This window comes from Rattus norvegicus, chromosome 9 (assembly GCF_021556685.1).
Source record: "Rattus norvegicus strain SHRSP/BbbUtx chromosome 9, alternate assembly SHRSP_T2T, whole genome shotgun sequence".
NCBI lineage: Eukaryota > Metazoa > Chordata > Mammalia > Rodentia > Muridae > Rattus > Rattus norvegicus.
Window position 1 is genome coordinate 48258610 of NC_141542.1, and position 25908 is coordinate 48284517.

A 25908-nucleotide genomic window follows, 5' to 3' on the forward strand; every position below is an offset into this window, starting at 1 on the left:
TTTTCTGCTGCAAGAAAGCTAGCTGCCTGGTGAACTCAAGACACAGGCCCACAGGAACAGCTGAAGACCTGTAGAGAGGAAAAACTACATGCCCAAAAGCAGAACACTCTGTCCCCATAACTGGCTGAAAGAAAACAAGAAAACAGGTCTACAGCACTCCTGACACACAGGCTTATAGGACAGTCTAGCCACTGTCAGAAATAGCAGAACAAAGTAACACTAGAGATAATCTGATGGCGAGAGGCAAGCGCAGGAACCCAAGCAACAGAAACCAAGACTACATGGCACCATCGGAGCCCAATTCTCCCACCAAAACAAACATGGAATATCCAAACACACCAGAAAAGCAAGATCTAGTTTCAAAATCATATTTGATCATGATGCTGGAGGACTTCAAGAAAGACGTGAAGAACTCCCTTAGGGAAACACAGGAAAACATTAATAAACAAGTAGAAGCCTACAGAGAGGAATCGCAAAAATCCCTGAAAGAATCGCAAAATTCCCTGAAAGAATTCCAGGAAAACACAATCAAACAGTTGAAGGAATTAAAAATGGAAATAGAAGCAATCAAGAAAGAACACATGGAAACAACCCTGGATATAGAAAACCAAAAGAAGAGACAAGGAGCTGTAGATACAAGCTTCACCAACAGAATACAAGAGATGGAAGAGAGAATCTCAGGAGCAGAAGATTCCATAGAAATCATTGACTCAACTGTCAAAGATAATGTAAAGCAGAAAAAGCTACTGGTCCAAAACATTCAGGAAATCCAGGACTCAATGAGAAGATCAAACCTAAGGATAATAGGTATAGAAGAGAGTGAAGACTCCCAACTCAAAGGACCAGTAAATATCTTCCACAAAATCATAGAAGAAAACATCCCTAACCTAAAAAAAGAGATACCCATAGGCATACAAGAAGCCTACAGAACCCCAAATAGATTGGACCAGAAAAGAAACACCTCCCGTCACATAATAGTCAAAACACCAAACGCACAAAATAAAAAAAGAATATTAAAAGCAGTAAGGGAAAAAGGTCAAGTAACATATACAGGCAGACCTATCAGAATCACACCAGACTTCTCGCCAGAAACTATGAAGGCCAGAAGATCCTGGACTCATCTCATACAGACCCTAAGAGAACACAAATGCCAGCCCAGGTTACTGTATCCTGCAAAACTCTCAATTAACATAGATGGAGAAACCAAGATATTCCATGACAAAACCAAATTTACACAATATCTTTCTACAAATCCAGCACTACAAAGGATAATAAATGGTAAAGCCCAACATAAGGAGGCAAGCTATACCCTAGAAGAAGCAAGAAACTAATCGTCTTGGCAACAAAACAAAGAGAAGAAAAGCACACAAACATAACCTCACATCCAAATATGAATATAACGGGAAGCAATAATCACTATTCCTTAATATCTCTCAACATCAATGGCCTCAACTCCCCAATAAAAAGACATAGATTAACAAACTGGATATGCAACGAGGACCCTGCATTCTGCTGCCTACAGGAAACACACCTCAGAGACAAGGACAGACATTACCTCAGAGTGAAAGGCTGGAAAACAATTTTCCAAGCAAATGGTCAGAAGAAGCAAGCTGGAGTAGCCATTCTAATATCAAATAAAATCAATTTTCAACTAAATGTCATCAAAAAAGGTAAGGAAGGACACTTCATATTCATCAAAGGAAAATTCCACAAAGATGAACTCTCAATCCTAAATATCTATGCCCCAAATACAAAGGCACCTACATATGTAAAAGAAACCTTACTAAAGCTCAAAACACACATTGCACCTCACACAATAATAGTGGGAGATTTCAACACCCCACTCTCATCAATGGACAGATCATGGAAACAGAAATTAAACAGAGATGTAGACAGACTAAGAGAAGTCATGAGCCAAATGGACTTAACGGATATTTATAGAACATTCTATCCTAAAGCAAAAGGATATACCTTCTTCTCAGCTCCTCATGGTACTTTCTCCAAAATTGACCATATAATTGGTCAAAAAACGGGCCTCAACAGGTACAGAAAGATAGAAATAATCCCATGCGTGCTATCGGACCACCACGGCCTAAAACTGGTCTTCAATAACAATAAGGGAAGAATGCCCACATATACTTGGAAATTGAACAATGCTCTACTCAATGATAACCTGGTCAAGGAAGAAATAAAGAAAGAAATTAAAAACTTTTTAGAATTTAATGAAAATGAAGGTACAACATACCCAAACTTATGGGACACAATGAAAGCTGTGCTAAGAGGAAAACTCATAGCGCTGAGTGCCTGCAGAAAGAAACAGGAAAGAGCATATGTCAGCAGCTTGACAGCATACCTAAAAGCTCTAGAACAAAAAGAAGCAAATACACCCAGGAGGAGTAGAAGGCAGGAAATAATCAAACTCAGAGCTGAAATCAACCAAGTAGAAACAAAAAGGACCATAGAAAGAATCAACAGAACCAAAAGTTGGTTCTTTGAGAAAATCAACAAGATAGATAAACCCTTAGCCAGACTAACGAGAGGACACAGAGAGTGCGTCCAAATTAACAAAATCAGAAATGAAAAGGGAGACATAACAACAGATTCAGAGGAAATTCAAAAAATCATCAGATCTTACTATAAAAACCTATATTCAACAAAACTTGAAAATCTTCAGGAAGTGGACAATTTCCTAGACAGATACCAGGTACCGAAGTTAAATCAGGAACAGATAAACCAGTTAAACAACCCCATAACTCCTAAGGAAATAGAAGCAGTCATTAAAGGTCTCCCAACAAAAAAGAGCGAGGTCCAGACGGGTTTAGTGCAGAATTCTATCAAACCTTCATAGAAGACCTCATACCAATATTATCCAAACTGTTCCACAAAATTGAAACAGATGGATCACTACCGAATACCTTCTACGAAGCCACAATTACTCTTATACCTAAACCACACAAAGACACAACAAAGAAAGAGAACTTCAGACCAATTTCCCTTATGAATATCGACGTAAAAATACTCAACAAAATTCTGGCAAACCGAATCCAAGAGCACATCAAAACAATCATCCACCATGACCAAGTAGGCTTCATCCCAGGCATGCAGGAATGGTTTAATATACGGAAAACCATCAACGTGATCCATTATATAAACAAACTGAAAGAACAAAACCACATGATCATTTCATTAGACGCTGAGAAAGCATTTGACAAAATTCAACACCCCTTCATGATAAAAGTCCTGGAAAGAATAGGAATTCAAGGCCCATACCTGAACATAGTAAAAGCCATATACAGCAAACCAGTTGCTAACATTAAATTAAATGGAGAGAAACTTGAAGCAATCCCACTAAAATCAGGGACTAGACAAGGCTGCCCACTCTCTCCCTACTTATTCAATATAGTTCTTGAAGTTCTAGCCCAAAAGTTCCACCAGAGAACTACTAAAGCTGATAAACAACTTCAGCAAAGTGGCTGGGTATAAAATTAACTCAAATAAATCAGTTGCCTTCCCCTATACAAAAGAGAAACAAGCCGAGAAAGAAATTAGGGAAAGGACACCCTTCATAATAGTCCCAAATAATATAAAGTACCTCAGTGTGACTTTAACAAAGCAAGTAAAAGATCTGTACAATAAGAACTTCATGACAATGAAGAAGGAAATTGAAGAAGACCTCAGAAGATGGAAAGATCTCCCATGCTCATGGATTGGCAGGATTAATATAGTAAAAATGGCCATTTTACCAAAAGCGATCTACAGATTCAATGCAATCCCCATCAAAATACCAATCCAATTCTTCAAAGAGTTAGACAGAACAATTTGCAAATTCATATGGAATAACAAAAAACCCAGGATAGCTAAAACTATCCTCAACAATAAAAGGATTTCAGGGGGAATCACTATCCCTGAACTCAAGCAGTATTACAGAGCAATAGTGATAAAAACTGCATGTTATTGGTACAGAGACAGACAGATAGACCAATGGAATAGAATTGAAGACCCAGAAATGAACCCACACTCCTATGGTCACTTGATTTTTGACAAAGGAGGCAAAACCATCCAATGGAAAAAAGATAGCATTTTCAGCAAATGGTGCTGGTTCAACTGGAGGGCAACATGTAGAAGAATGCAGATCGATCCATGCTGATCACCCTGTACAAAGCTTAAGTCCAAGTGGATCAAGGACCTCCACATCAAACCAGATACACTCAAACTAATAGAAGAAAAACTAGGGCAGCATCTCGAACACATGGGCACTGGAAAAAATTTCCTGAACAAAACACCAATGGCTTATGCTCTAAGATCAAGAATCGACAAATGGGATCTCATAAAACTGCAAAGCTTCTGTAAGGCAAAGGACTCTGTGGTTAGGACAAAACAGCAACCAACAGATTGGGAAAAGATCTTTACCAATCCTACAACAGATAGAGGCCTTATATCCAAAATATACAAAGAACTCAAGAAGTTAGACCTCAGGGAGACAAATAACCCTATTAAAAAATGGGGTTCAGAGCTAAACAAACAATTCACAGCTGAGGAATGTTGAATGGCTGAGAAACACCTAAAGAAATGTTCAACATCCTTAGTCATAAGGGAAATGCAAATCAAAACAACCCTGAGATTTCACCTCACACCAGTGAGAATGGCTAAGATCAAAAACTCAGGTGACAGCAAATGCTGGCGAGGATGTGGAGAAAGAGGAACACTCCTCCATTGTTGGTGGGATTGCAGACTGGTACAACCATTCTGGAAATCAGTCTGGAGGTTCTTCAGAAAATTGGACATTGAACTACCTGAGGATCCAGCTATACCTCTCCTGGGCATGTACCCAAAAGATGCCCCAACATATAAAAAAGACACGTGCTCCACTATGTTCATTGCAGCCTTATTTATAATAGCCAGAAGCTGGAAAGAACCCAGATGCCCTTCAACAGAGGAATGGATACAGAAAATGTGATACATCTACACAATGGAATATTACTCAGCTATCAAAAACAATGACTTTATGAAATTCATAGGCAAATGGATTAAACCTTCTGCGTGAGGTAACCCAGTCACAGAAAAACACACATGGTATGCACTCACTAATAAATGCATATTAGCCCAAAAGCTTGAATTCCTGAAGATGCAATCCACAGACCACATGAAACTCAAGGATGACCGAAGTGGGGATGCTTCACTAAAGGGGGAACAAAAATATTCATAGGAGGGGATATGGAGGCAACGTTTGGAGCAGAGACTGAAAGAACAGCCATTCAGAGACTGCCCCACATGTGGCATGGATATATATATCCACCAAACCCAAACAATATTGTTGATCCCAAGAAGTGCATGCTGACAGGAGCCTGATATAGCTGTCTCCTGAGAGGCTCTGTCTGAGCATGACAAGTACAGAGGTGGATGCTCACAGTCAATCATTCAACTGAAAATGGCGTCCTCAATAGAGGAGTTAGAGAAAAGATTGAACGAGCTGAGATCCCAATGACACCCAGAGCTCCCAGGGGCTAAACCATTATCCAGAGAGTACACATGGACAAGCCGTTGGCTCCAGCTACATATGTAGCAGAGGACGGCCACGTTGAGCATCAATGAGGGGAGAAGCCCTTGTTCCTGCCAAGACTCAATGCCCCAATGTAGGGAAATGTCAGGCGGGGAGGTGGGAAAGTGGGTAGGTGGAGGAACAACCTCAGAGAAACAGGTGGGAGGGGGATAGGATAGGGGGTTTGTGGATGGGAAACCAAGAAAGGGGATAACATTTGAAATGTAATAAGTATCCAATTAAAAAAAAAAGAAGCAGCTACCCAGAAAAAAAAAAAAAAAAAAAGAGTCCTGAAACTCCATCCACTGTTTGGCTATGGGTATGTGTCTGAGTCAGCTGCTGGGTGGAGCCTCTCAGTCATGCTAGTCTCCTGCCAAGTCACTAACTTTGGAGCTTGCCTGAGTTCTACACACATCGACCAACAGCAGCATTAGAACCACTGAAGTCTGCTCAGCTACAGAGAAGAACTTGCAGTGTGGCCACCAGAAGAACATACCAATTCTCAGGAGAATTACTGCTGTAGACAGGGAATATATACTCCACTGACAATTCTGTAGAAAATAACTATGGAAATGAGTTGCTTCAAGTCAGAGATTGGTACACAGAGATGTGGACCATCAGAAGGATTCATCTCATTGTTAAGCTCCGTTAGATACTCTAGAGTAAAATGCTATTGTGATTATTAATTCTGTGCTGAAATTTCATTAAGCCTTTTTTTGTAAGTAACCTTTTCTTGATTCCTTCATTGATTAAACTGCCTCCAGTGTTAAAAGCAATAACAACAACAACAAAAGAGTTCTATTTAATTTGGTATTTTAAAGTACTTTTCTGGGGAAAGAACGAAGTCTCACTGTGCTGCACAGGCTGTCTGGGGATTCACAGCTTAGGTGATCTTTCTGTTGCACATTGCAAAGATAGCTCTGATGTGAAGCATATGCCGCAGGCATGGATCTTTGCTTTTAGTCTACACTGAAACATGACTTTTTGAGTGAACATAGTTCTACTCTCGGGTTTAAATAAAAATGCTTAGGCTTAACAGAGATTTTGAAGAATACTGAAGGGCACATTTTTGTATTCGTTAAGCGTATTCATTTATGCAAGAGATAGTGAGTGAAGAAAAGAAAGTGCACATAAATCCAGACACGTGGTCAATGGACTCCCAGAAGTACTCCCTCATGTACAGGATTCCTAAGGCAGCAGCACAGAGCTACTAAAATGTAATGTTCGTGGGCTGCGCACACAGCTCGGCTGGTAAAGTGCTTGCTCAGCACGCATGTGGCTCTGGCCTGTTCTCCCCACACTCACCAGATGGAGGTAGGATGATCAGAAACTTAGTCACCCCCTTCCCTGCCAGTGAGAACTGACACTCTTAGCAAGAAGCAGCTCAGCTGTAGAGAGCACACTTTGTGACACGGGGCCCTGAGTTTAATCCCTAGCACCACAAGCGAACCAACCACACAAGGAAGGCTATGTGAACTCCACATCCTCACAGCGTTACATCTACAAAGGTACTGGATCGTGGTCACAGCTGCTCTCGAAGGCACTCAAGACTACGGACATATGCAGGACATATTTGTGAGTCTAAACCAAGAGGCAAACTGATCCTCTCACTCCAATTATATGCCTATTAGGGGGGGCTATTTGATTGAAGTCCTAGATCCCAGTTCAGGACATGGCCAGCATTACTGCCAAGCCCGCTGACCTGAGTGCAACTCTGCACACACTGGAAAGATGACTTCGCAAAGCTGTCCTCTGACAGAAGAGCCACAGTTATGTGCATGCCACACACACTCGTGCACACAAAAGTAAGTAAGTTCAACCTCAGACAAGTAAGTTACTTACATTGTTCTTAGGATCTTTTAGATTGAACATCAAACTTCTGTATTTATTCTTATACTTGGCATCTGTGTCCCGAAAAAAAGAGAAAAGTTCCTTTTCAATTTTTGTGGCAACCTTTGCTGACTTTTCCTCTGGGATCTTCAAGTTTGAGTCCGTAAGTCTTTTCATAAGAATATCCTTAAGGGAGTGCCGGACACTCTGTCTGATCTGATCTGCAGAAGGCTTGATGGCAGCAGCGGCAGGAGGGTGCACATTAGGTCCACCCTTTTCAACTTTCTTCTTCTTTGTCTCTTGCTTCTCATGAGTACCTAACGTTAAAAAGTATGCAAACTCATTAAAAGACACTTTCTCTGTAGTACATGGTGGAAGTCTAAGCCCACACAGACTAAGCACCATTTAGAAACAAGGCCAGAGCCCAGCATTCATTATTTCAACAGGGCTGGTGCTGACGTGACGCCTAACGTTTCCTGTGATGGAGAGAGAGAGAGAGGTTCTAAAGCCATAGAGAGTATGCACTCACTTATTCTTCGTGTATTTTCTACTTTTAAAGCTACTTAGGAAGTCTGACTCAATCTTATTACGTAAACTTATAATTTAATGACCTTACTGATGAGTTACAGAACTGACTGAGCTTATGTCTTGTGTGTGACATTAGATGAATGCTAACCCACTCCGTTACTTTTTCTTTCTGACATTACCAATTTTCATGCATTTTCAAAATCCCAATGTCAACCTATTACTTTAACATCAGCGTATTTATTCTAGAACCTTCTCAGCTCAATAATATTTTTTTCCTATTTACTGGCATTCAAAACAATCATTCTAGGTAGACTGAAGGATGGTTCACAGGTTAACAGCATGTCCTGCTGTTCTAGAGGCCAAGAGTCCAGTTCAAGGAACCTGTGATCCTTGAACTCATGATCACTGTAACTCTAGCTGCCTCGGAATCTGTGCACTCCTAATGAGCACACCTCTGCCTTCCAGAGACACCTGTGCTTATTTATACATACCCACACATACACATCACACATGCACACATATACATCATTAGAAATAGTAAACGTAAATCTTCAAAAATGAATGACATATAAAGCTGTCCTGATTAGTGGTGTACACTGGGATACAGATGAACCCCATGTAATACATAAATCAGCGTAAATTCATCTCATCATTTATAACTTCTAAAAATGGTGAACATATTTAAACTCCTAATTTTTTTAAAAAAAACTTCTAAATTTTTTAAAACATATGTTATTATTTGGAGTCACTTTGCTGTGTAATAGTATACCAGAGTTTCTGGCTTGTAACTTGTCTCATTTTATGAGATTTCCCTACCCAACTCTCTCCAACCCTTGGTAACCAGTAGCTAATGTACTCGCCCATCTATTCTTAGCTTCTGTGAAGCCAGCGTTTAAACTCTACATCAGCAGGCAGACGCTTGTCCACAGAAGCCATCCTAAACACTAAACTCATGTCCTACTGTGGTGTAGACTTGCACACACATCCTGTTCTAACAATCCTTAAATCTATCATTTTTACTCTCCTCATAACCTCATTGCTAATAAAAATCAAACTAGATAGGATGCTATTACCCCTCCCATGTATACTTAGCACTTACTCTCTCTGTTATACAAGCAGGTAGGTTGATTCTGGGCCCTAACCTACTATCCTATCTTCCCAGGAACTCTGATGGTGTATTTGAAACATCTGTCTCTCTTCTTCTAGATGATTTCTTCTATTTCACATTTTATTAAGAAAACTGAGTTCAACTAATCCTTCTATCATGATGTCACCCTTTCTTACATGGGTTTCCTTCTCTTCTGCACCCAATATTCTCTACTACTGACTGAACAGCCCTATTTGAAATATTTTTTGGATAGGTGATACTCAAAAGAGCTTCAGATTTGAAGCCAGAGGAGTAAGGCAAGCGAACAGTACAAGAGGCATCTAAACGGAAAAAAGATAGGTCATGTGCCCGTAACTACTACATTACCTCGCTGTTAACTCTACTGTAAAAGGCATCTTCATTTGAACACGTTCACTACCCCTGTACCTACGGACAAGCTACTATCATTTCCTTTACAGGACACTGCTGTGCACTCCTAATGAGCTCACTCCCTTCATCTATTACTCCCTTCCACAAACTCCAAAGATTCCACATTACTCAGAGCACAGTACGTCATCCTCCGTGATGTCCTTGAACCTGCCCTCTAATGCTGGACTACTGGCTTGCTTACACCATGCTGCCCACTGTCCATTCGCTTCCATTTACTCCACACTGATTCTTTTCCTCCTGAAATACCACACCTGTGTCTGCCTGAAAGCCTTCATTCACTGCGCTGCTCCTGACCTTGTCTGTCCTTCCATGTTCTGCTCCCTCCCTCCATCTACACCAGTCTCCCTGGCTCCCCGACCTGCAGCTCTGTGGCAGCATTCCCTCGCTTGCCTGCAGGAAGAGGCAGGAAGACAGGGGAAAGGCCTTCCGTCTTCACTCACTACTTCTCTAGCATTCCCTATGTTTACAGCAATTTTTATATATTACAAACATGGTCAATAACATATTTAACTGTCATTAAAATTATTTCAAAAAATTTCCAAGATATACCAACCTTCTGTGAATAAACTAAGTACACATACTCTTCCTACCTGATCTCGCTGCTTTCTCTCCTGCGCAGGTGAGAGCTGCAGAGTCTTTTGCTATTTTTTCGCTTTTTTCTTCTGATGACCTTCGAGGTAAAAGTGGTTGGCCCAACTTGCGAAGAGGGGCTAGCTGCCATTTTTTAATTTCATTATCTCTACTATCAGAGGAAGTTTTTCCCTCACCAGAGTCCTGAAAAATAGGATTAGTTTCATTAAAATAAAAACTATTTCTATATAAGACAAACCTCAACAATATGCAAGTGAAAAAAATTAAACCTAATTAACATTATAACCTGTAAGAGACTAAACATTTTCAATCCAAACATTTAAAACTTTTGAAAGATATAAAAAGGGGGGGATGGGAGGCTGGAGAGCTGGCTCAGTGGTTAAGAGCACTGACTGCTCTTCTAAGGGTCCTGAGTTCAGTTCCCAGCAACTACATGGTGGCTCACAACCATCTGTAATGGGATCTGGTGCCCTCTTCTGATGTGTCTCAAGAGAGTGACAGTGTACTTACTCATATACATAAATAATAAATCTAATATAGGTACACACACATTATATCATTAAAAACACAAGGTTCTATTGCTAGCATCCATGTTGTAGAGAATACTCACTATCTTTGGGCAGGCAGAGGACAAGACAGAGATGAGGCTGGAGAGCCTTAGCTGACGGTAGCTGACGGAGGAAGGGGCTGTGGACCACTGAGCACCTGCACTGGCCTATCTACTCCTAAGGGACAAACCAGGCTCACTGACTTCAGCACAGGGAACAGCAGCCCTGTTCCCAGGATGTCTACAGGCATCCAACTCCCGTGGGTACATCAACGTACCTGCTACTTCTCAGACAGAAATTAATCACATCACACTAATCTCAAAACACAGAGAGAATAACCACATGCACACCAAGATCAAGATAAACGTGGAAACATTATTTTCTTTAATGTAAGAATGCTCTCATTTTTTCAGGTAGTTTTTCCTTTTTTAAGTAGATTTGAAGAGTAGAAATGTGGTTGGGGGTGTGTTTTAAGACTTATTTTTTTTCTATGCATGCATATTAGTGCAACACACACACACACACACACAAAACACACACACACACACACACACACACACACACACACACACACGCGCGCGCGCGCCTGGTACCTGAAGGCCTGAATTGACTGTCAGAGCCCTAGACCTGGAGTTACTGAGAACTGTGAGCGATGCTGTGAACACTAGGACTTTCACCTGGGTCCTCTGAAAACCCACCCAGTGCTCTTAACTGAAGCTCTATCTCTACATCCCCAGGAACACATTTTACTGTTCCGGTCTGGTAATATCGTTCCTACCACACAGAAATGCAACAAATAGAAAGCCATATGTGAAATGCGGACAGCATAAATTACTACCAGATCGATCCAAAGATACAAGAGCTCACCATCAATCAGCCAGGTGTGGTGCTGTACGCCTTTAATCCCAGCACTTGGGAAGCAGAGGCAGGTGGATCTCTGTGAGTTTAAGGTCAGCCTGGTCTACAGAGTGAGTTCGAGGACAGCCCTGTCTCAAAAAATTAAAAACAAAAACAAAAGGAGTGGGGGTATTCAAAAAGAATACCAAGCAAAGATGGAATACTGCATAAATCTATATATAAATAGAACAGCGTCTAGGATTTCGGAAAACATTAATAATGGTAACATTTTATAACTGCTTTTAGGTAAGAAAGACACAGTTCAGCCAAAAGACAAAATATGTCCAAATAGACAAGAAACTATATAAAAATGTAATGGCCAAGAGTAATGGAAGACATTAGCTCTCAGGGAACATACTACAAAATGGTAATCTAGCACTCAGCAATATCATCAATTAACTTGATGTTAGCCAAGAAAATCTCCAATCACCTTGTCAGACACAAATGCTGAATGTCACAAAGGTTTGTCAAAATGGAGCTCAGCCAAGACTAGTCACAGAGTATGTGAAGGACCTGACGATGGAGAGAATGGAGAGGTCACCAGAAGACGCCCAGGCTCTTCCCTGGCTCACTGTCCCTGCCAAAGCAGGAAGCCTGGCTATGCTGGGGGGTGTGGAGGGGGTTAGGAGATGCAAGCTGAAGCCCGCTCTAACAGAGCTGTGCTCCCTCACCTCCCTTTAGAACAGGAGCTCCAGCTGCTGTTTCCTTCCCAGCTGTGTGAGGTTTACCAGCTCAGATGGCTGGACCAAAGGCTTCCTTCCATACTGCCTGCACCCTGTAAATCAGTGTTTTCTCTGCTTTTTAGACACTGCTTACTTATTCTTGTACACTTACTGACACAGGGTTCTACTACGAATCAAGGATGAGATAAATCACTGCTATTGAAAGAAAACTGAACTGGACAGAATAATGCATGTTTCTTATTATCCTTTTTTTAAATACAAAATATTTTCAATTTGTCTAGAAAATACTTTTAGAAGGTGGTTTAAAATGTCAGATCAGGGGGATTAGAGAGATGGCTCAATGGTTAAGAGCACTGTCTGCTCTTTCAAAGGACCCATTTCAATTCCCAGCACCCACATGACAACTCACAACTGTAACTCTAGCTTCAAGGGATCTGATACCCTCACACTAAGCACATAAAATAATGTTAGGTTATATATAAATATAAAACCTAACATATATATGTGTATATATACATATGTACATATACATATGTATGTGTGTATATATATGTATATGTACATATGCATATGTGTATGTGTGTATGTGTATATATATATATATGTATGCATATATATGAATAAAATGCCAGATCAGGAAAACAAACTATTATAAGTCCACAGTTCAACAGGAAAAGTGGGAGAAGTGACTTCCAAGTAAATGAGATCAAAGGCTACAATTATTCTTTATAATTCTTGAAAACAAAATGCAAAGTTGTTAAACATTTTGTAGACATATAGACTAGAAAAAGTACTTAGTAAGCATAATTTATACTTCGGTCACACACCCACATAAACATTGTACAGCAAAGATTCAAATATAAACGTACTACACAGCGACAGCACACAAAAACATGCACATGCACAGGTCCCCACTTTTAAACAAAATCCCCCCCCGCCTTATTCAACTCACTCTTATGCTAAAGTGTAAGAACATACACTGTAATAGAACCCTCTGAATCTCATTTAGCTCCATGCAAAGCTCTTGAAAGCTTACCCGTTTTACAATTTTGACCTTGTGCCTGCCAGGGTCGTCCATGTGTCTGTGTTTATCCTCGGTGACCGAGTGCTTCGATGACGACGATGTCAGCTTTCCACACTCCACCCTTTTATCTTCACTGTGGGCTTCGAGGGAAGCCTGGGTTTCCAAAGTCTCTGTATCTAGTATGTCCGTCTTTTTATCTTCTTCAGCACAGCATCTTATGCAAACATACTCTTTGTCTTCCTCTCCCATTTGCTGCGCTTGAGAAAGACTTAGTCCAACACAGTCCCCATGGAACCAGTCATCACATCTCCCACAGCCAACCATAAACCTGAAAGGGGAGGAGAGAAGGGAAAAGGTGACTTCTTTTAAAAACTTAGCATCAAGTGAAATACTTAGCGTTCAGATACTCTTCATATTTTCCCTGGATGCAATCGTTCCCAAGGAGGACTCCATGATGAGGTAAGTTTTAAATCAGGTGACTCTCTGGTAGGAATGAGGACACAAGGCAGTCATGAAAACTGGTATCCCACTGTACAGAAACACCATAGAACAAAGCACATAAAAACACCCAGTCAGGTGTGAGATCTCAGAGTCTATCCATCTTAAGAGGTGAGATCATACAGAAAACTGGGGCATTTAAAAAAAATGTAAATATAAGGAAAAGTCTCTCTCTTCTAGTAGCCAGTATGTAACCTGAATCACTCTGATCCAATATGTCATGTTGCTTCAGCTGAAGGATTTGTTTACTTTTGGGTATGGACTTCCTCAGTTAATACCTAGTGTTTTTGGGAAATCAACTCATTTGCCCAATAAACAGTACTCCATCTTAACATGGATGCACTTGCATTTAGGTTTTACCTCAGGTTTCCTGAGCGTTCTTCCTTTATTGCATTACCTCATGACTCAGAAGTCAAGCTGTGGCTCACCTAAAGGTATTTGTAACTACTTAGGAATAAAATGGCAACTCACACAAGATCAGTGATGCAATCAGCTCACTAGGATACTCAGATCTAACTCCCCCTTCTCTTTTTCTGTCTGGCAATTCTTGGTATCTCAAAGGTTTAGCCTTTTATAATCTGAGTACTCTGTGGCACTCGTTTGTTAATAGCGGCACCAAGCATGCCCTACTCCTTTAACAAATGGTTTGTCTAGCAGATGCAATGTTTAAATAGCCTGGGTGACACAGCCCAACTCTAAATACACCTAAGGTCCTCATTTCATGTCAGAATTACCAAAGTATCAGAGTAAGCATCAAAATCGGTGCTATATTTAGGAGGTGTTTTTAAAGTGGTACAAATTCACCCCTCCTCTACAGCAGCTCTTCATTCTGTGTGCATTTCCGTCTGCCCAACTACTACGGCTGAGCCTTAGGAAACAAGCTACAATTGGCCCATCTTTATCCTCAGTGGTCTGTCTGCTGCCGACGTTATCAGTCTTCACCTTCCCTATGATGTACTTGGTTTGAAAAATAAGGGTAAGTACTTTTTATTCACAAGGCAGGAGAACATTTAAATAATGTAACATTTATTTGTAAGAAAGTTTCTCTTTGAAACTTTTGATGATTTCCTGATGTCTCAGTGACACAGTTGTTCCACGAGGTAGGGATCTTGAAGAATTCGTTCATGTTTAATACTTTAATGCTCTTTCCTTGCTCCACACAAAGTACACACACAGTTATTTCCTGAAGCCACTGCCTAGTATAAACTGCTTTGATATTCAGAAGGAAAATGAGTGGTCCCTTCCCTTCTACAACCAGAGCTGCATTGACTTCAAATCAAGTTTGCGATGGTTTCAGTCTTAAATGTCAGATTATAGCACTGTAAAGCATTGTCAAACTCCATTTGATGTAAAAAGGCCACCTCACTAATCTGTGGTCGTAAAATTTATCAAGAAATTTCATCATACTCATTTCAAGTTTACTTTGGAAGTGCTTAATACTCAATTGTTGACATGCTTTCAAAAACAAATCTCTGTCATCTAAAGATGTTATCTTAGTACTTTGGTTTGGTTTTAAAAACAAGTATTTAGATAAAACTTTCTACAAAACAAACAACAAAAAAATAGTGGCAAACACACACGTCCTGGGGCCAGGGATCTGGGGAATCTACTTTAATACAGTCCATTACTTACAACTGTTAACACCAATGTCTACGTAGGTACTTCTAAGAACCATCAACTAAAAACATATCTATAATGACAGAATGAGAGGGGGAGGGGGAAGGAAGAGAAGGGGAGTAGAGATGGTCGGAGGAAGGCCCCTCCTGATGTCCTCTCAGAATGGCCTGCTTTAAAGACTAGGAGTATACTAGGAGCAGAGCAGAGCAGAGCATTCACAGCAGTGGGAGGCCAAGAAGCAGTACTCCATCGCTTGCCCTGTCCTTCACTGTGTGTAACAAGAGGAGAAATTACTTTATGGAAAATGAGAGTCTACTGTTGCTGAATCAGTTAAGCAAATCAGCACGTATTAGTTAGGTGGAAAATGCAGCAATACTCCTGGGCTTTTGTTACTATGCTCACTTATAAACTGACAGTAAAAACAATAATTAGGCCGACTGAAAAGGATCAGAAAGCAACTTATCGTAATTTTTTGGTAAGAGCCAGAAAAAAAAATCCTTAGAAAACTTTGTTAGAGTAAACTATAGGTTAATTCTAAGAAAACTTGATCTTAAAAGATATAGGTTACAAATGAACATGGATAGTATTACAATATGAGCCTACCGTTCTGTAGGTAATGTAAGCGACAATCCTGAATGTCCTGTCATGACATGTAAGATTTTATTCCATGCAAACAGAAAATCACCTTAACAGTCAACCTAACCTTTGAAGAAAAATAGTCTATAAAACTTAAAATGAAAAAACCAGAATCATTTGTTCTAGAAATATGTCCTCAGAATTAAGTTTTCTTTTCTGAATATAACACTGTAACTTAATGTTGCTAAAACTTTTTGCTTGTTTTTGAAATTCTGTTCAGCCCACACTTAGGGCTAAGAAAATGCATTATGAATTAAAGACAGGAACACCTTGCAGACAAAGTGGGAAGAGAAGCCGAAGGTACATGACACAAAGTGACAAGGAAAATTTCCACTCAAAAACCACATTTATGTAAAAGTAAACAAGAGTCTCATTTTAAAAGTATATTGAATAATATTGATATATTTGTATCAAGAAAGTAAGTTGAAGAAAAAACTACACTATTAAAAGACCTACTGGATTGGAGAAATGGCTTAGTGGTTAAGAGTCCTGCTCTTCCAGAGGTCCTGAGTTCAATTCTCAGCAACCACATGGTGGCTCACAACCATCTGTAATGGGATCTTATGCCCTCTTCTGGTGTGTCTGGAGACAGCTACAGTGTACTCACATACATGAAATAAATAAATAAATCAAAAAGAGAGACCTATTGTCTCTAGGATATGAGATCGTAACGTTACCTCATGAAGATCCATAATATAAAACATAATCTCCAACTGGACATATATATACAGAAAGGTATTTCCAACTGTAATTTGTGTAAAATGTTAATGCTGTTGTCACAAGTGCTATTTACAAATAGCTTTCAATTTGACTAGTATATAAGTTCTGATCATTAGTTCCATATTTTCCTAATAGATCTGTATTATTACATATAAATTAAAATTGAAAAATTACAAATTGTGCAAAAAGCATGCTTTAGGCATTTAATGAATGGAAAGGCAATGTAGTAATGTAGTGCTGAAGATAGGTAGATAGGTAGGTAGGTAGGTAGGTAGATAGGTAGGTAGGTAGGTAGATAGATATAGATAGATAGACAGATAGACCCAACTAATGACTTAGCTTCTTTATTCACAGACTGAAAAAAGTACTAAAGGTGCCCAAAGAGCCAATTCAGAAGCTAATTCTTTCCAATATATATCATCCAGATCAATTACAAAGGGTCAACGCAGTCCCCACAGCTGTCATTCTAGGCTATATTCCAGACTGAAGGGGAAAAGTCCATATTTTATATAGCAGTCTCAAAAAGTATGTTAAAGAAATATTAAAGAGAACATGTAATCTTTACTTTAAGAAGTTGCTGAAGTTATGAAGTGACTCACCACAATAGAGCTTGGGTAAATTTTAGAACACTATACCACTAGGACAAAAGTTATTATTAAAGAGCTAATAGTAACACAGTGAACATGGGCTCGAACTCTATGCCATAGTAATTCTTGAGGTTCCTAGTCTATGACTCTAACCATATGTCAGTGTTGTGAATTTTTAAAAGATACTGAAAAAGACAGAGGACTGGCTTTTATTAAAAATACAATTAACAATGTGAATTAATTCTTAAGTGTCTGAGATATGAGTAAGCTCCCTTTGAAATATGTGAACATATCATAAATGTACAAACATGAAAAAGTATGTAACTAGGATAAAGGTAGCATTATATTCAAACATGCTACAAAGTTTAAACATGTTTTCATATACTTTTTCATAAAGTAATTCCTGACATTAAAATAGGACATAAACAGTTAAAGATTTCAACACTCTACAGTCGGAGGCAAGAGGACCCCAAGATTACATACTGAGCTTTAAAACAAGCTCTGCTACAGTCTCTGTCTCAAAACAAACAAAAACTTACAAACCTCTATGGCATAAAACTTAGTTTAGCAACCCCAAAACTTCCCTTACTCCCAATTACAGCCATGTATACCATGCTGTTTACTGACTGCCTCTCTAAACGCAGTTTCACCTTTATGTCATCTGAAGGAGCTTTACTGCCCAAGGTTTACTTCTCTGTAGTGTATAATCACTGATATAAGTCACAACAGCAACATGAGGACTTGATCAGCACCACTACAGCAGCAGGTTATCACTTCATCGTTGTCCCTTCTCAAAAAGAGAAAGCAGAAGAAAATACACCAACGAAGGGCACATGAAGCTACTAAAAATGGAGTCCAAGATAACCCTATCACAAAGTAGTGGTAACGTCGACTCAGTTTTCAAAGGTCAAAACTCACAAATTCTTTAAACTACTAAATGTTCCAAAACCAAATCCATACTTTCAGTCTACTCCATGACACCTACAAAATTCAGCTAGGTCATCTAACAGTTGCTTTTGCTACTGAACCTAGTTCCAAGGTCAAGTATGTTGGTTTTGAAATTGTAGTGGTTGGTGTTTCAAGTGCATCATTTAAAAAAAATAACAGCTTAAAAGAAAAATAGCCATTCCATTAAGAGCGTTACATTTTATTACTAGTTCTGCAGTCAAATAAAATGACATATAACCCCCAGTCCTGAGGCAGTATAACAATTCTGATTAGCAAAAGGGGTTTGGTTTTTATCAGATGCAATGACTCCATCAAATTCTACCTGGTTACAATGACAAAACATGTCTATGCATATCAGATTGGTCAGACTAAGCTTTTTAAGATATTCTACAATGATCTAGCTGTAAATCCAATGGTTCCAGGTTTCTATCATTTATCCAAGATTGGTAAGGGGTTTTTGGACGTCTCTGCATATTAAAATAATTTTTTATCATATTAGAAAGTTCTCACACAAATCTCAATCCTCATCCTACAAGTTTCCCAATGTACACACCCATACAGATATGCACAAATGCACACACACACACACACACACACACACACACACACACACACACACACCTGTTGCCATGTGGTTTTTTGCAAAACCCACATTGCTTGCTGGGAGTCCACATATATTTGTTTTCAACAGAGGTGGTCTGATCTGACCCTTCTTTTTTTACAGTAGCTATGTTGTCTGGGATAAACAGTGGAGGCTCATCCAGAGAAAAACTTCTGCTGCTTCTCCTTTGGCGAGGCTGTAGATTCCTATCGAGTTTTTTTGGCTTCAGTTTGTCCTCCTCCTTAGGGTGCTCAGTGCCTGGATGCTCATGCTCATCCCTCACATGGCTAGTGACCCTCACCGCTCCCGCCTGTGGCTGAGGCTTATGACTCTGCTTCTGATTGGAATGCACTAAGTGTCCAGTGTGTCCAGGATGAGGAGGCTTCTCTAAGGAGTGACCAGAATGACCAGGAAGTTTATCATTAACAGAATGAGTTAAAGGTTTGGAAATTTGCATTGCAGTTTGATCCTGGGGTATTTTTTTCAATACAGAATGGACTTGGCCTTTCACAGATTTAACTCCAGAATTACAACTCTGACTCTTCAAGTCCTTATCAACTTGTTTCTTTCTCACTTTGACTGGCCTCTGACAATCAGGCTGAGGCTCTGGTTCATCAGCATTTCGCTTCATAGTCTTGGCATTAGATTTAGTTTTGCTGTGACCTACTTCAGGCTTTACTGCCACAGTTTTTCTTGGTGTCTCTATGGTCATGCTTGGTTTAGAATGAGTTACAGATTTTGTGTGTTTGGATTTCATGTTTTTGGGCCCTAAACCACTTCTATCATCCTGAAGATTTGATGTTTCCATTTTAATACTTTGAGTAATATTTAATTGCTTTGAATTTTGGTCAGGAACATCACAAATAGTATTTTCAAAAGTACTAGTTTCTGGTTCAAAAGCACAAGTGTCAACCTCCTCCAAATGTGACTTAGTAAACTCTGTGCTCTGTAACTGAGCATCATTAGTCCCCACATCCTCACCATAGTCCAGCATTTCCATTTGATTGCTTGGAGGAGAGTTCTCAGGTTTATCAACAATATCCACAGTATTCTTCAATTCCAAATGACACTGCGCCCCTTCATTCTTTTCTGTCTTATTTTTATCGGTACAAGCAGAGTCACTGGATACATCAGAAGATTCAGGTTCCGTGCTCATCCGGTCACCTTCGCAGGAGAACTTTATCTCCTCTGACTCTTGCTCAAGTCTTCCCACTGCATTCACTCCTTCAATGGTGTCATCCAGTTCACCGGAAACAAGGTCACTTTGCTCATCCTCTTTAACTGAAACCTTAAATAATGGGCTACTGCTAGTCTTACACTCCATCAGAGCTTCGGTTCTCTTTCCTCCCACACCAGCACTAGCACTAGCCTCTGAGGGAGGCGAACAACTTAAGTCCGGGGATGGCGCACTCACTTCGCCCTGGTTATTACACGCATGCCTGGGATGGAGCTCAGCTGCTTCCTTCATTCCGACACAAGATGGCACTGGAGAATCAGCTGAAGATGCTGAGACTTCCAGCACCATGTCCATGTGTTCAGCATGTCGGCTATTCCTTCTGCTCTCCTTAGGGTGCTCAGATTTCAGTGATGCATAAACTTCTTCTTTACCCTGACATCTTTCTGGTGGTTTCACCCCTGCTTTAGAGGTAGAGAAAGTCTTCCCAGATGGCTTTTTTGTGCTTAGAGGTGCTGCATTTGAACGCTTGGCAATAGTGCTTTGTCGCAAACTTCTTACTTGTTCTATCATGGGGGGAAATAAAATAAAAATAACTTAGCTATTTGCTGTGTGTTTTTATTTCAGTAGTTTAAAATATATCACTTCCTTATTCTGACCTATGAAACTTACCTGATTTTATCAATAAAAATTTACCGAGAGCTACTCTGGATGACCACACATACATTAATACACATAACATATATTACATATGTGTGTATATATATTATATATAGCCTAACATGTTAATTTACATTTATTAGAGTCTTGAATTCTGTCAGACAAAACAGAAATACAAATTTCAAGCTCATCCAATTTTTAAGAAATATTTTCTTTAGGCATCATTTCTATAAGAGATGGAAATCGAAGTAAGCAAAATGAGATTCATTACCACTAATATGTCTTAAAGAAATATCACATTTTAAACATCAAATATTTCTAATAATATAAAAACAAGTACAAATACCAAAAGTCTTACATACAAACAAAACCAAGTATCATAAACAAGATCTACTGTTTCAAGATACAACCTCTAAAAATTTCCTAGTTTAGTGTATCCCCCTTTACACTAAAGGATGTTGTGAGAAGTGAAACAGGTCTCATGTAGCCTAGGCCAGACTCAAAACCCTAACATCGATCCTCCTGCCTCTGTTTCTCACATGCTGAGATTTACATACTTACGATTTTATATGCTACATACATCTCCAGTCCCTATACTATTCCTATGCAAGAAATTAAAGTCTGCACCAGAATAACACACAGAAACTGCCAACTAAAGAAAAAAAGTATAAGGAAAATACAAAAAAGTGTGAAGATCCCTTCTTTAACAGTACTCCTAACAGAGTCTACTAAATAAAGTTTTTCCCCTTTGTCCTGAGTCTGAAAAATCATCCCAAAAAAGGAAATGCACAGTAAAAAGAACTGGAAGTAAAGAAAACTTTAAAATCTCACTAAATACAAAAGCAACTTGGAATTAAAGTCACACTGAGTATAAAGGCACACCATTCTGCTCCTCTATCAACCGCACGTGCACGTCAATTTACTCTAACTCATTCAAAATAAAATCCTACTACACACTACTTTGAATATGTCCCCCAACTTGTCCCTTCCCATAGAGGATGAGACTATTGGTGAATGTGCTCCTTGTCAAGGTGACACAGTAGGTCCTGCTGTAACTAACAGCACTCTCACTCTTCAGTGTCCCCTGGGACATCAACTACCTAGTCGTCCCACACTTTGGGACCCTTTCTATTTCCCTGGGGGGGGGGGGGGTCGCTCTCTGAACATCTGTGTCTCACTTGACAACTTTACAACTTTACAGTTGGGGAGTGGCTCGGACCCTAAACTGCGCTTGGCATCATGAGGACCTGAGGTTGAGATCACTGACACCCACATACAGAATGAGCATGGAGGCGCACATCTGTAAGCCCAGTGCCGGATGTAGGGTTGGGTGCTGAGACACGAGACACCAGAGTTCACTGATCCTGGCCTAGCTGAACCAAGGAGCTCCAGGTTCAGTGAGAGATACTGACTCAAAACATAAGGTAGAAGGTGATGGGAAAAGCCAACTGAAACCGACCTCTGGCATTCATATGCACACACCTGGTGTGCACACCGCATTGTGCACATTGCACATGCACACACAAATGTGCATATACAACACAAAGACAAAATAAGTAAGAGAATATTACTTAATGGTTTATGAACTGTTCATCATAGGCTCTGTTAGTTTTAAAATAACAACCAGAGTTTTATTTCTGTATTTAGGTGACTTTTAAGCTCTGAACTCTATACATGTCTGAAATGAAACCACTAAAAACAATAAAAACTGTGGCTTTAAAGTAGCTGGTAAAAACAGAGCGGCATGGTAGTCGGCCGAGTCTAAGGATATTCTGATGAAATGTTAGTTTCAAATAGGAAGAAATTTATTAAGCAAAGGATAAAGCCACCTTTACTTCTCTAAATATAAACTGTCTTAATCTGAAGCATGCCTTCCTATAGGCCAAAAAAACAAAAAAACAAAAAACAAAAAACATAAACCTTATTTTTTCTATATTTTTTAATCTTAATTATTTCTTAAAGTCTCAAGAACTCATGTGTCAAGGAACCGATTTTTAAAAATTGATTAAAATTATATACCAAGGAAATTATGATAAGGATAACCCTTGTTCCCTTAGCTACAGTAAAGGATCTTTTTTTTTAAGGTATGAATCTACAGAAAATAAAGATTGAGAGGAAACAATGACATATTTTGTGATTCAAGCAAGGAACAACTAAGTAGTATTCTTGAGACAAACACTAGGCTGGCAAGTTATCAAATCCACCATATTAACACCCTAGAGCTTAGCCCTTAAAGCAATGGTTCTCATCCTGTTGGCTGTGACCCCTTTGGGGACAAACAACTTTTTCACAGAGGGTGTCTGAGACCATTGGAAAACACAGATATTTATAAAACAATAGCAAACTTATAGCTATGAAATAGCAACAAAAATAATTTTATGGTTGGGGGGGGAGGTCTCTACAACATAAGGAACTGTATTAAAGGATTGCAGCATTAGGAAGGTTGGGACCCACAGCCCTAAACGAGTTCTATACTAGGAATGCCACAGTTGAGAGTAGCAGTACAACAATGGTAATTGTGAAACAGAATTTATATATAGGATACTGATGACAGATACTCTATCAACTTCCTTTGCTGGGTACCAAAATAACAAAATATGCTAATGAAACCACAGAAGTAACCTGACCTCTGGTAGAGAATCCCTAAAGACAGGTAATGCTCAGTTCATAAATTCAGTCCACACAGTTAAGTTTTTCCACAGCATGCATTCCTTTGAACTCACTGCTCCTTTCTCCTTAGTTTCCCAAGGCCTGGCTCCCCTTAGGGATGTCAACTTCAGACTTAGTGAGCCTCCCTCCCTCAGTGTCACTGCAACAGCAGGAACTGCTCTACCCATGAACTAAGCGTGACAACAGAGTGACCCTGCCCTTTCAGGCTACAAACCCCTCCTCAATGGCCCAAGAAAACTCCATCTTCCAATGCTGTGACTCTTGCTGGCAGCAGCCAGTGACTAACCCTGTGATGTACAGAATCTCTCTATATTTGATGTTTGCTCAGCTCTTTGATTTTTGGGAATTCCTAAACAAAGGGGAGGAAGTTTTCTAAAATGAAGGACAAAAACCAAAATATTAATTTTTTCTCTTTCAAAACAAAAAGGAGATGAATCCTTTTTAAAACATTTTGAGTATCCTAATAAAGATAAAAGGTATTAGTAACTTAAAGATAAAAACTATTATATAATTTTAATAAAGATAAATACATTGCTATTTTTAGGGTCATTCCCCAAACAAAATGAAACATTTGAGCATTAGAAATGCAAAACTTGATAGAAGGTCAGAGGAAAATGAAATCATTTCAAGAGATTAAGTCAAAAAGATACTCTAGAAGAGATACTGATGAAAATGAATTAAGTGTGTAAAAAACATTTCCAGAAGTGAACAATAGACCCCAAATAAATTGCTAGCTAACCTTAACACATAAAATATCCCTTAATATGCCAAGATTTCATGTAATGAAATTTTTTTTTAAATAGTGAAAAAGATTCTACAAGCTTCCATCCAGCATATAGCAACTCAACCCCTCTACAAAAAAAAAAAATCAGAGTAAACACCTTCGTAAGTAGTAAATGGAGTCATATTCTCAGATCAGTTCCTGTGGTAATTTGTCTTCGCTAAAGTAAGTTATTCTCACCCATGTCTACACAAGCAAGTGGGATAAGATGCTGTGGACACACAGAAACACTAAAGAGAGAAAGACCTGGAGGGAGAACAAGGATATTTTCAGCAAGAGTGGGAGGGACTGAAGGAAAATAATAGTGAGGGAGATATGACCAATGTATAGTGTGTGTGTATAAAATTGTAAAACAAAGATAGATAGATAGATAGATAGATAGACAGACAGACAGACAGACAGACATATATATATAGTTAAAATTAAATTTTCTTATCTGGGCTAATAATAATACTCCCTCCTAGGGCCAAAGACAATCTAACAAAAAACCCCAACAGCAGGCATGAGGCTCTTTTCAGTTGTTAGTGTTGTCCAAGAGATTCCCAAAACAGTATAACCTATTGCTACCTTAGGTTGCCACCAGCGGCAGAAGATAAGTCTCTATTGCTAAAGACAGACACCATACACTTGAGACACAGGCCCCAGATGCCCAAGCTGAAACTGACCTGAAAGCCTTCGCCCTGAGGACACTCTCATGGTACCAGAAGGTGGCATTCTAGCTTCCAAAGGAGGAAAGGAACCACCAAAAGGCCTACCCAGCTGTGACACCACCTATGAACCTCACTAGCGACCCACACAGCACAATAACCCTAAGGATGCAGCAGTGACACACAGACCTTGGCAGTAACCAACAGCTCTCTAATTGGACTTAAGATCCAATCAAGATGGAAACTATGCCTGGTACTGAAAACCTAGCAACAGTCAGTGAAGTCATGAACCTACAGTAGAACCTACAACCGCCACTTTTCTAAAACCAGCATAGTTCCTAACTACGTTCTAAATATGTATCCTTACATTCCACACAGGTAAGTGTGGCTCTCATCCCTCAAGAAAACTTCTCTTTGTAACAGACAGAGAGAGACCACTGCAGAACACCACAAATCAAACTGCAGAGTTGTAGAGCGGAGTTCCAATGGATACATCTACATTAAGACACAGCACTAAGGAAGACTCAGGAATCATTACAGCAGAGGTGGAGGAAAGACTGTAAGAGCTGAAGGATGAGGGAGTTTGCTCGATGACTGCAAATCCTAGTGTGTCAGAGGCTACACCCATGACTACCTAAGCATGAGCGAGCAAGGATGGCGACAATGGACAAGCTAATGTGGACAGGGAGCCCCAGGAAGCTTCAGTCCTACACAAAGCACTTAGACCACTGAGAAACACTGAGAAAGAGAAATGGCCTTCTTCAGGGAAAAGCACACTAAGTAGTTATCCAATATCGAATGTTCAGCCCTAAAAACACAGAGAAGTAACATTATACAGGCTCAGAGGCTCTATCTGTGTATTTAGAAACACATACACATATAAAAGAAAAAATCGCATGAATTTAAAGAATTTAAGGAGAGATATATGGGAGTTTGGATGGTGGAATGGAATGAAAGAAACAATGTAATAACATTAGAATCCCAAAAATTAATAATTTAAAAACACTTATACCACAAAACATACTTTGAAAAACAATTTTTCAAGCCAGATGTGACTAGAATACTCCTATAGTCTGAGTACTTGGGAATTGGAGGTAATATGACAGGAGTTCAAAGCCAGCCTTAGCTTCTTCACAGAGTATCTGAATTCAACCTGGGCTACTAGAGACCCTAGTGATCAGTTAAGTGGCAG

General features: G+C 39.5%; 1 protein-coding gene across 13 annotated transcripts in view; it reads right to left on the reverse strand.

The window, feature by feature from the left end:
- Phf3 (PHD finger protein 3) overlaps positions 1-25908 on the reverse strand; it is a 72049-nt gene that overhangs the window by 19764 nt on the left and 26377 nt on the right. For 7 of the 13 annotated variants that reach the window (XM_087566631.1, XM_087566632.1, XM_087566633.1 and 4 more), the window contains 3 exons: positions 13190-13505; positions 10025-10208; positions 7382-7686 (listed from right to left, as the gene is read on the reverse strand). In XM_087566631.1, the coding sequence (XP_087422757.1) occupies positions 7382-7686; positions 10025-10208; positions 13190-13501 (801 nt within the window). In that variant the 5' untranslated portion in view covers positions 13502-13505. 13 annotated transcript variants of the gene reach the window in all.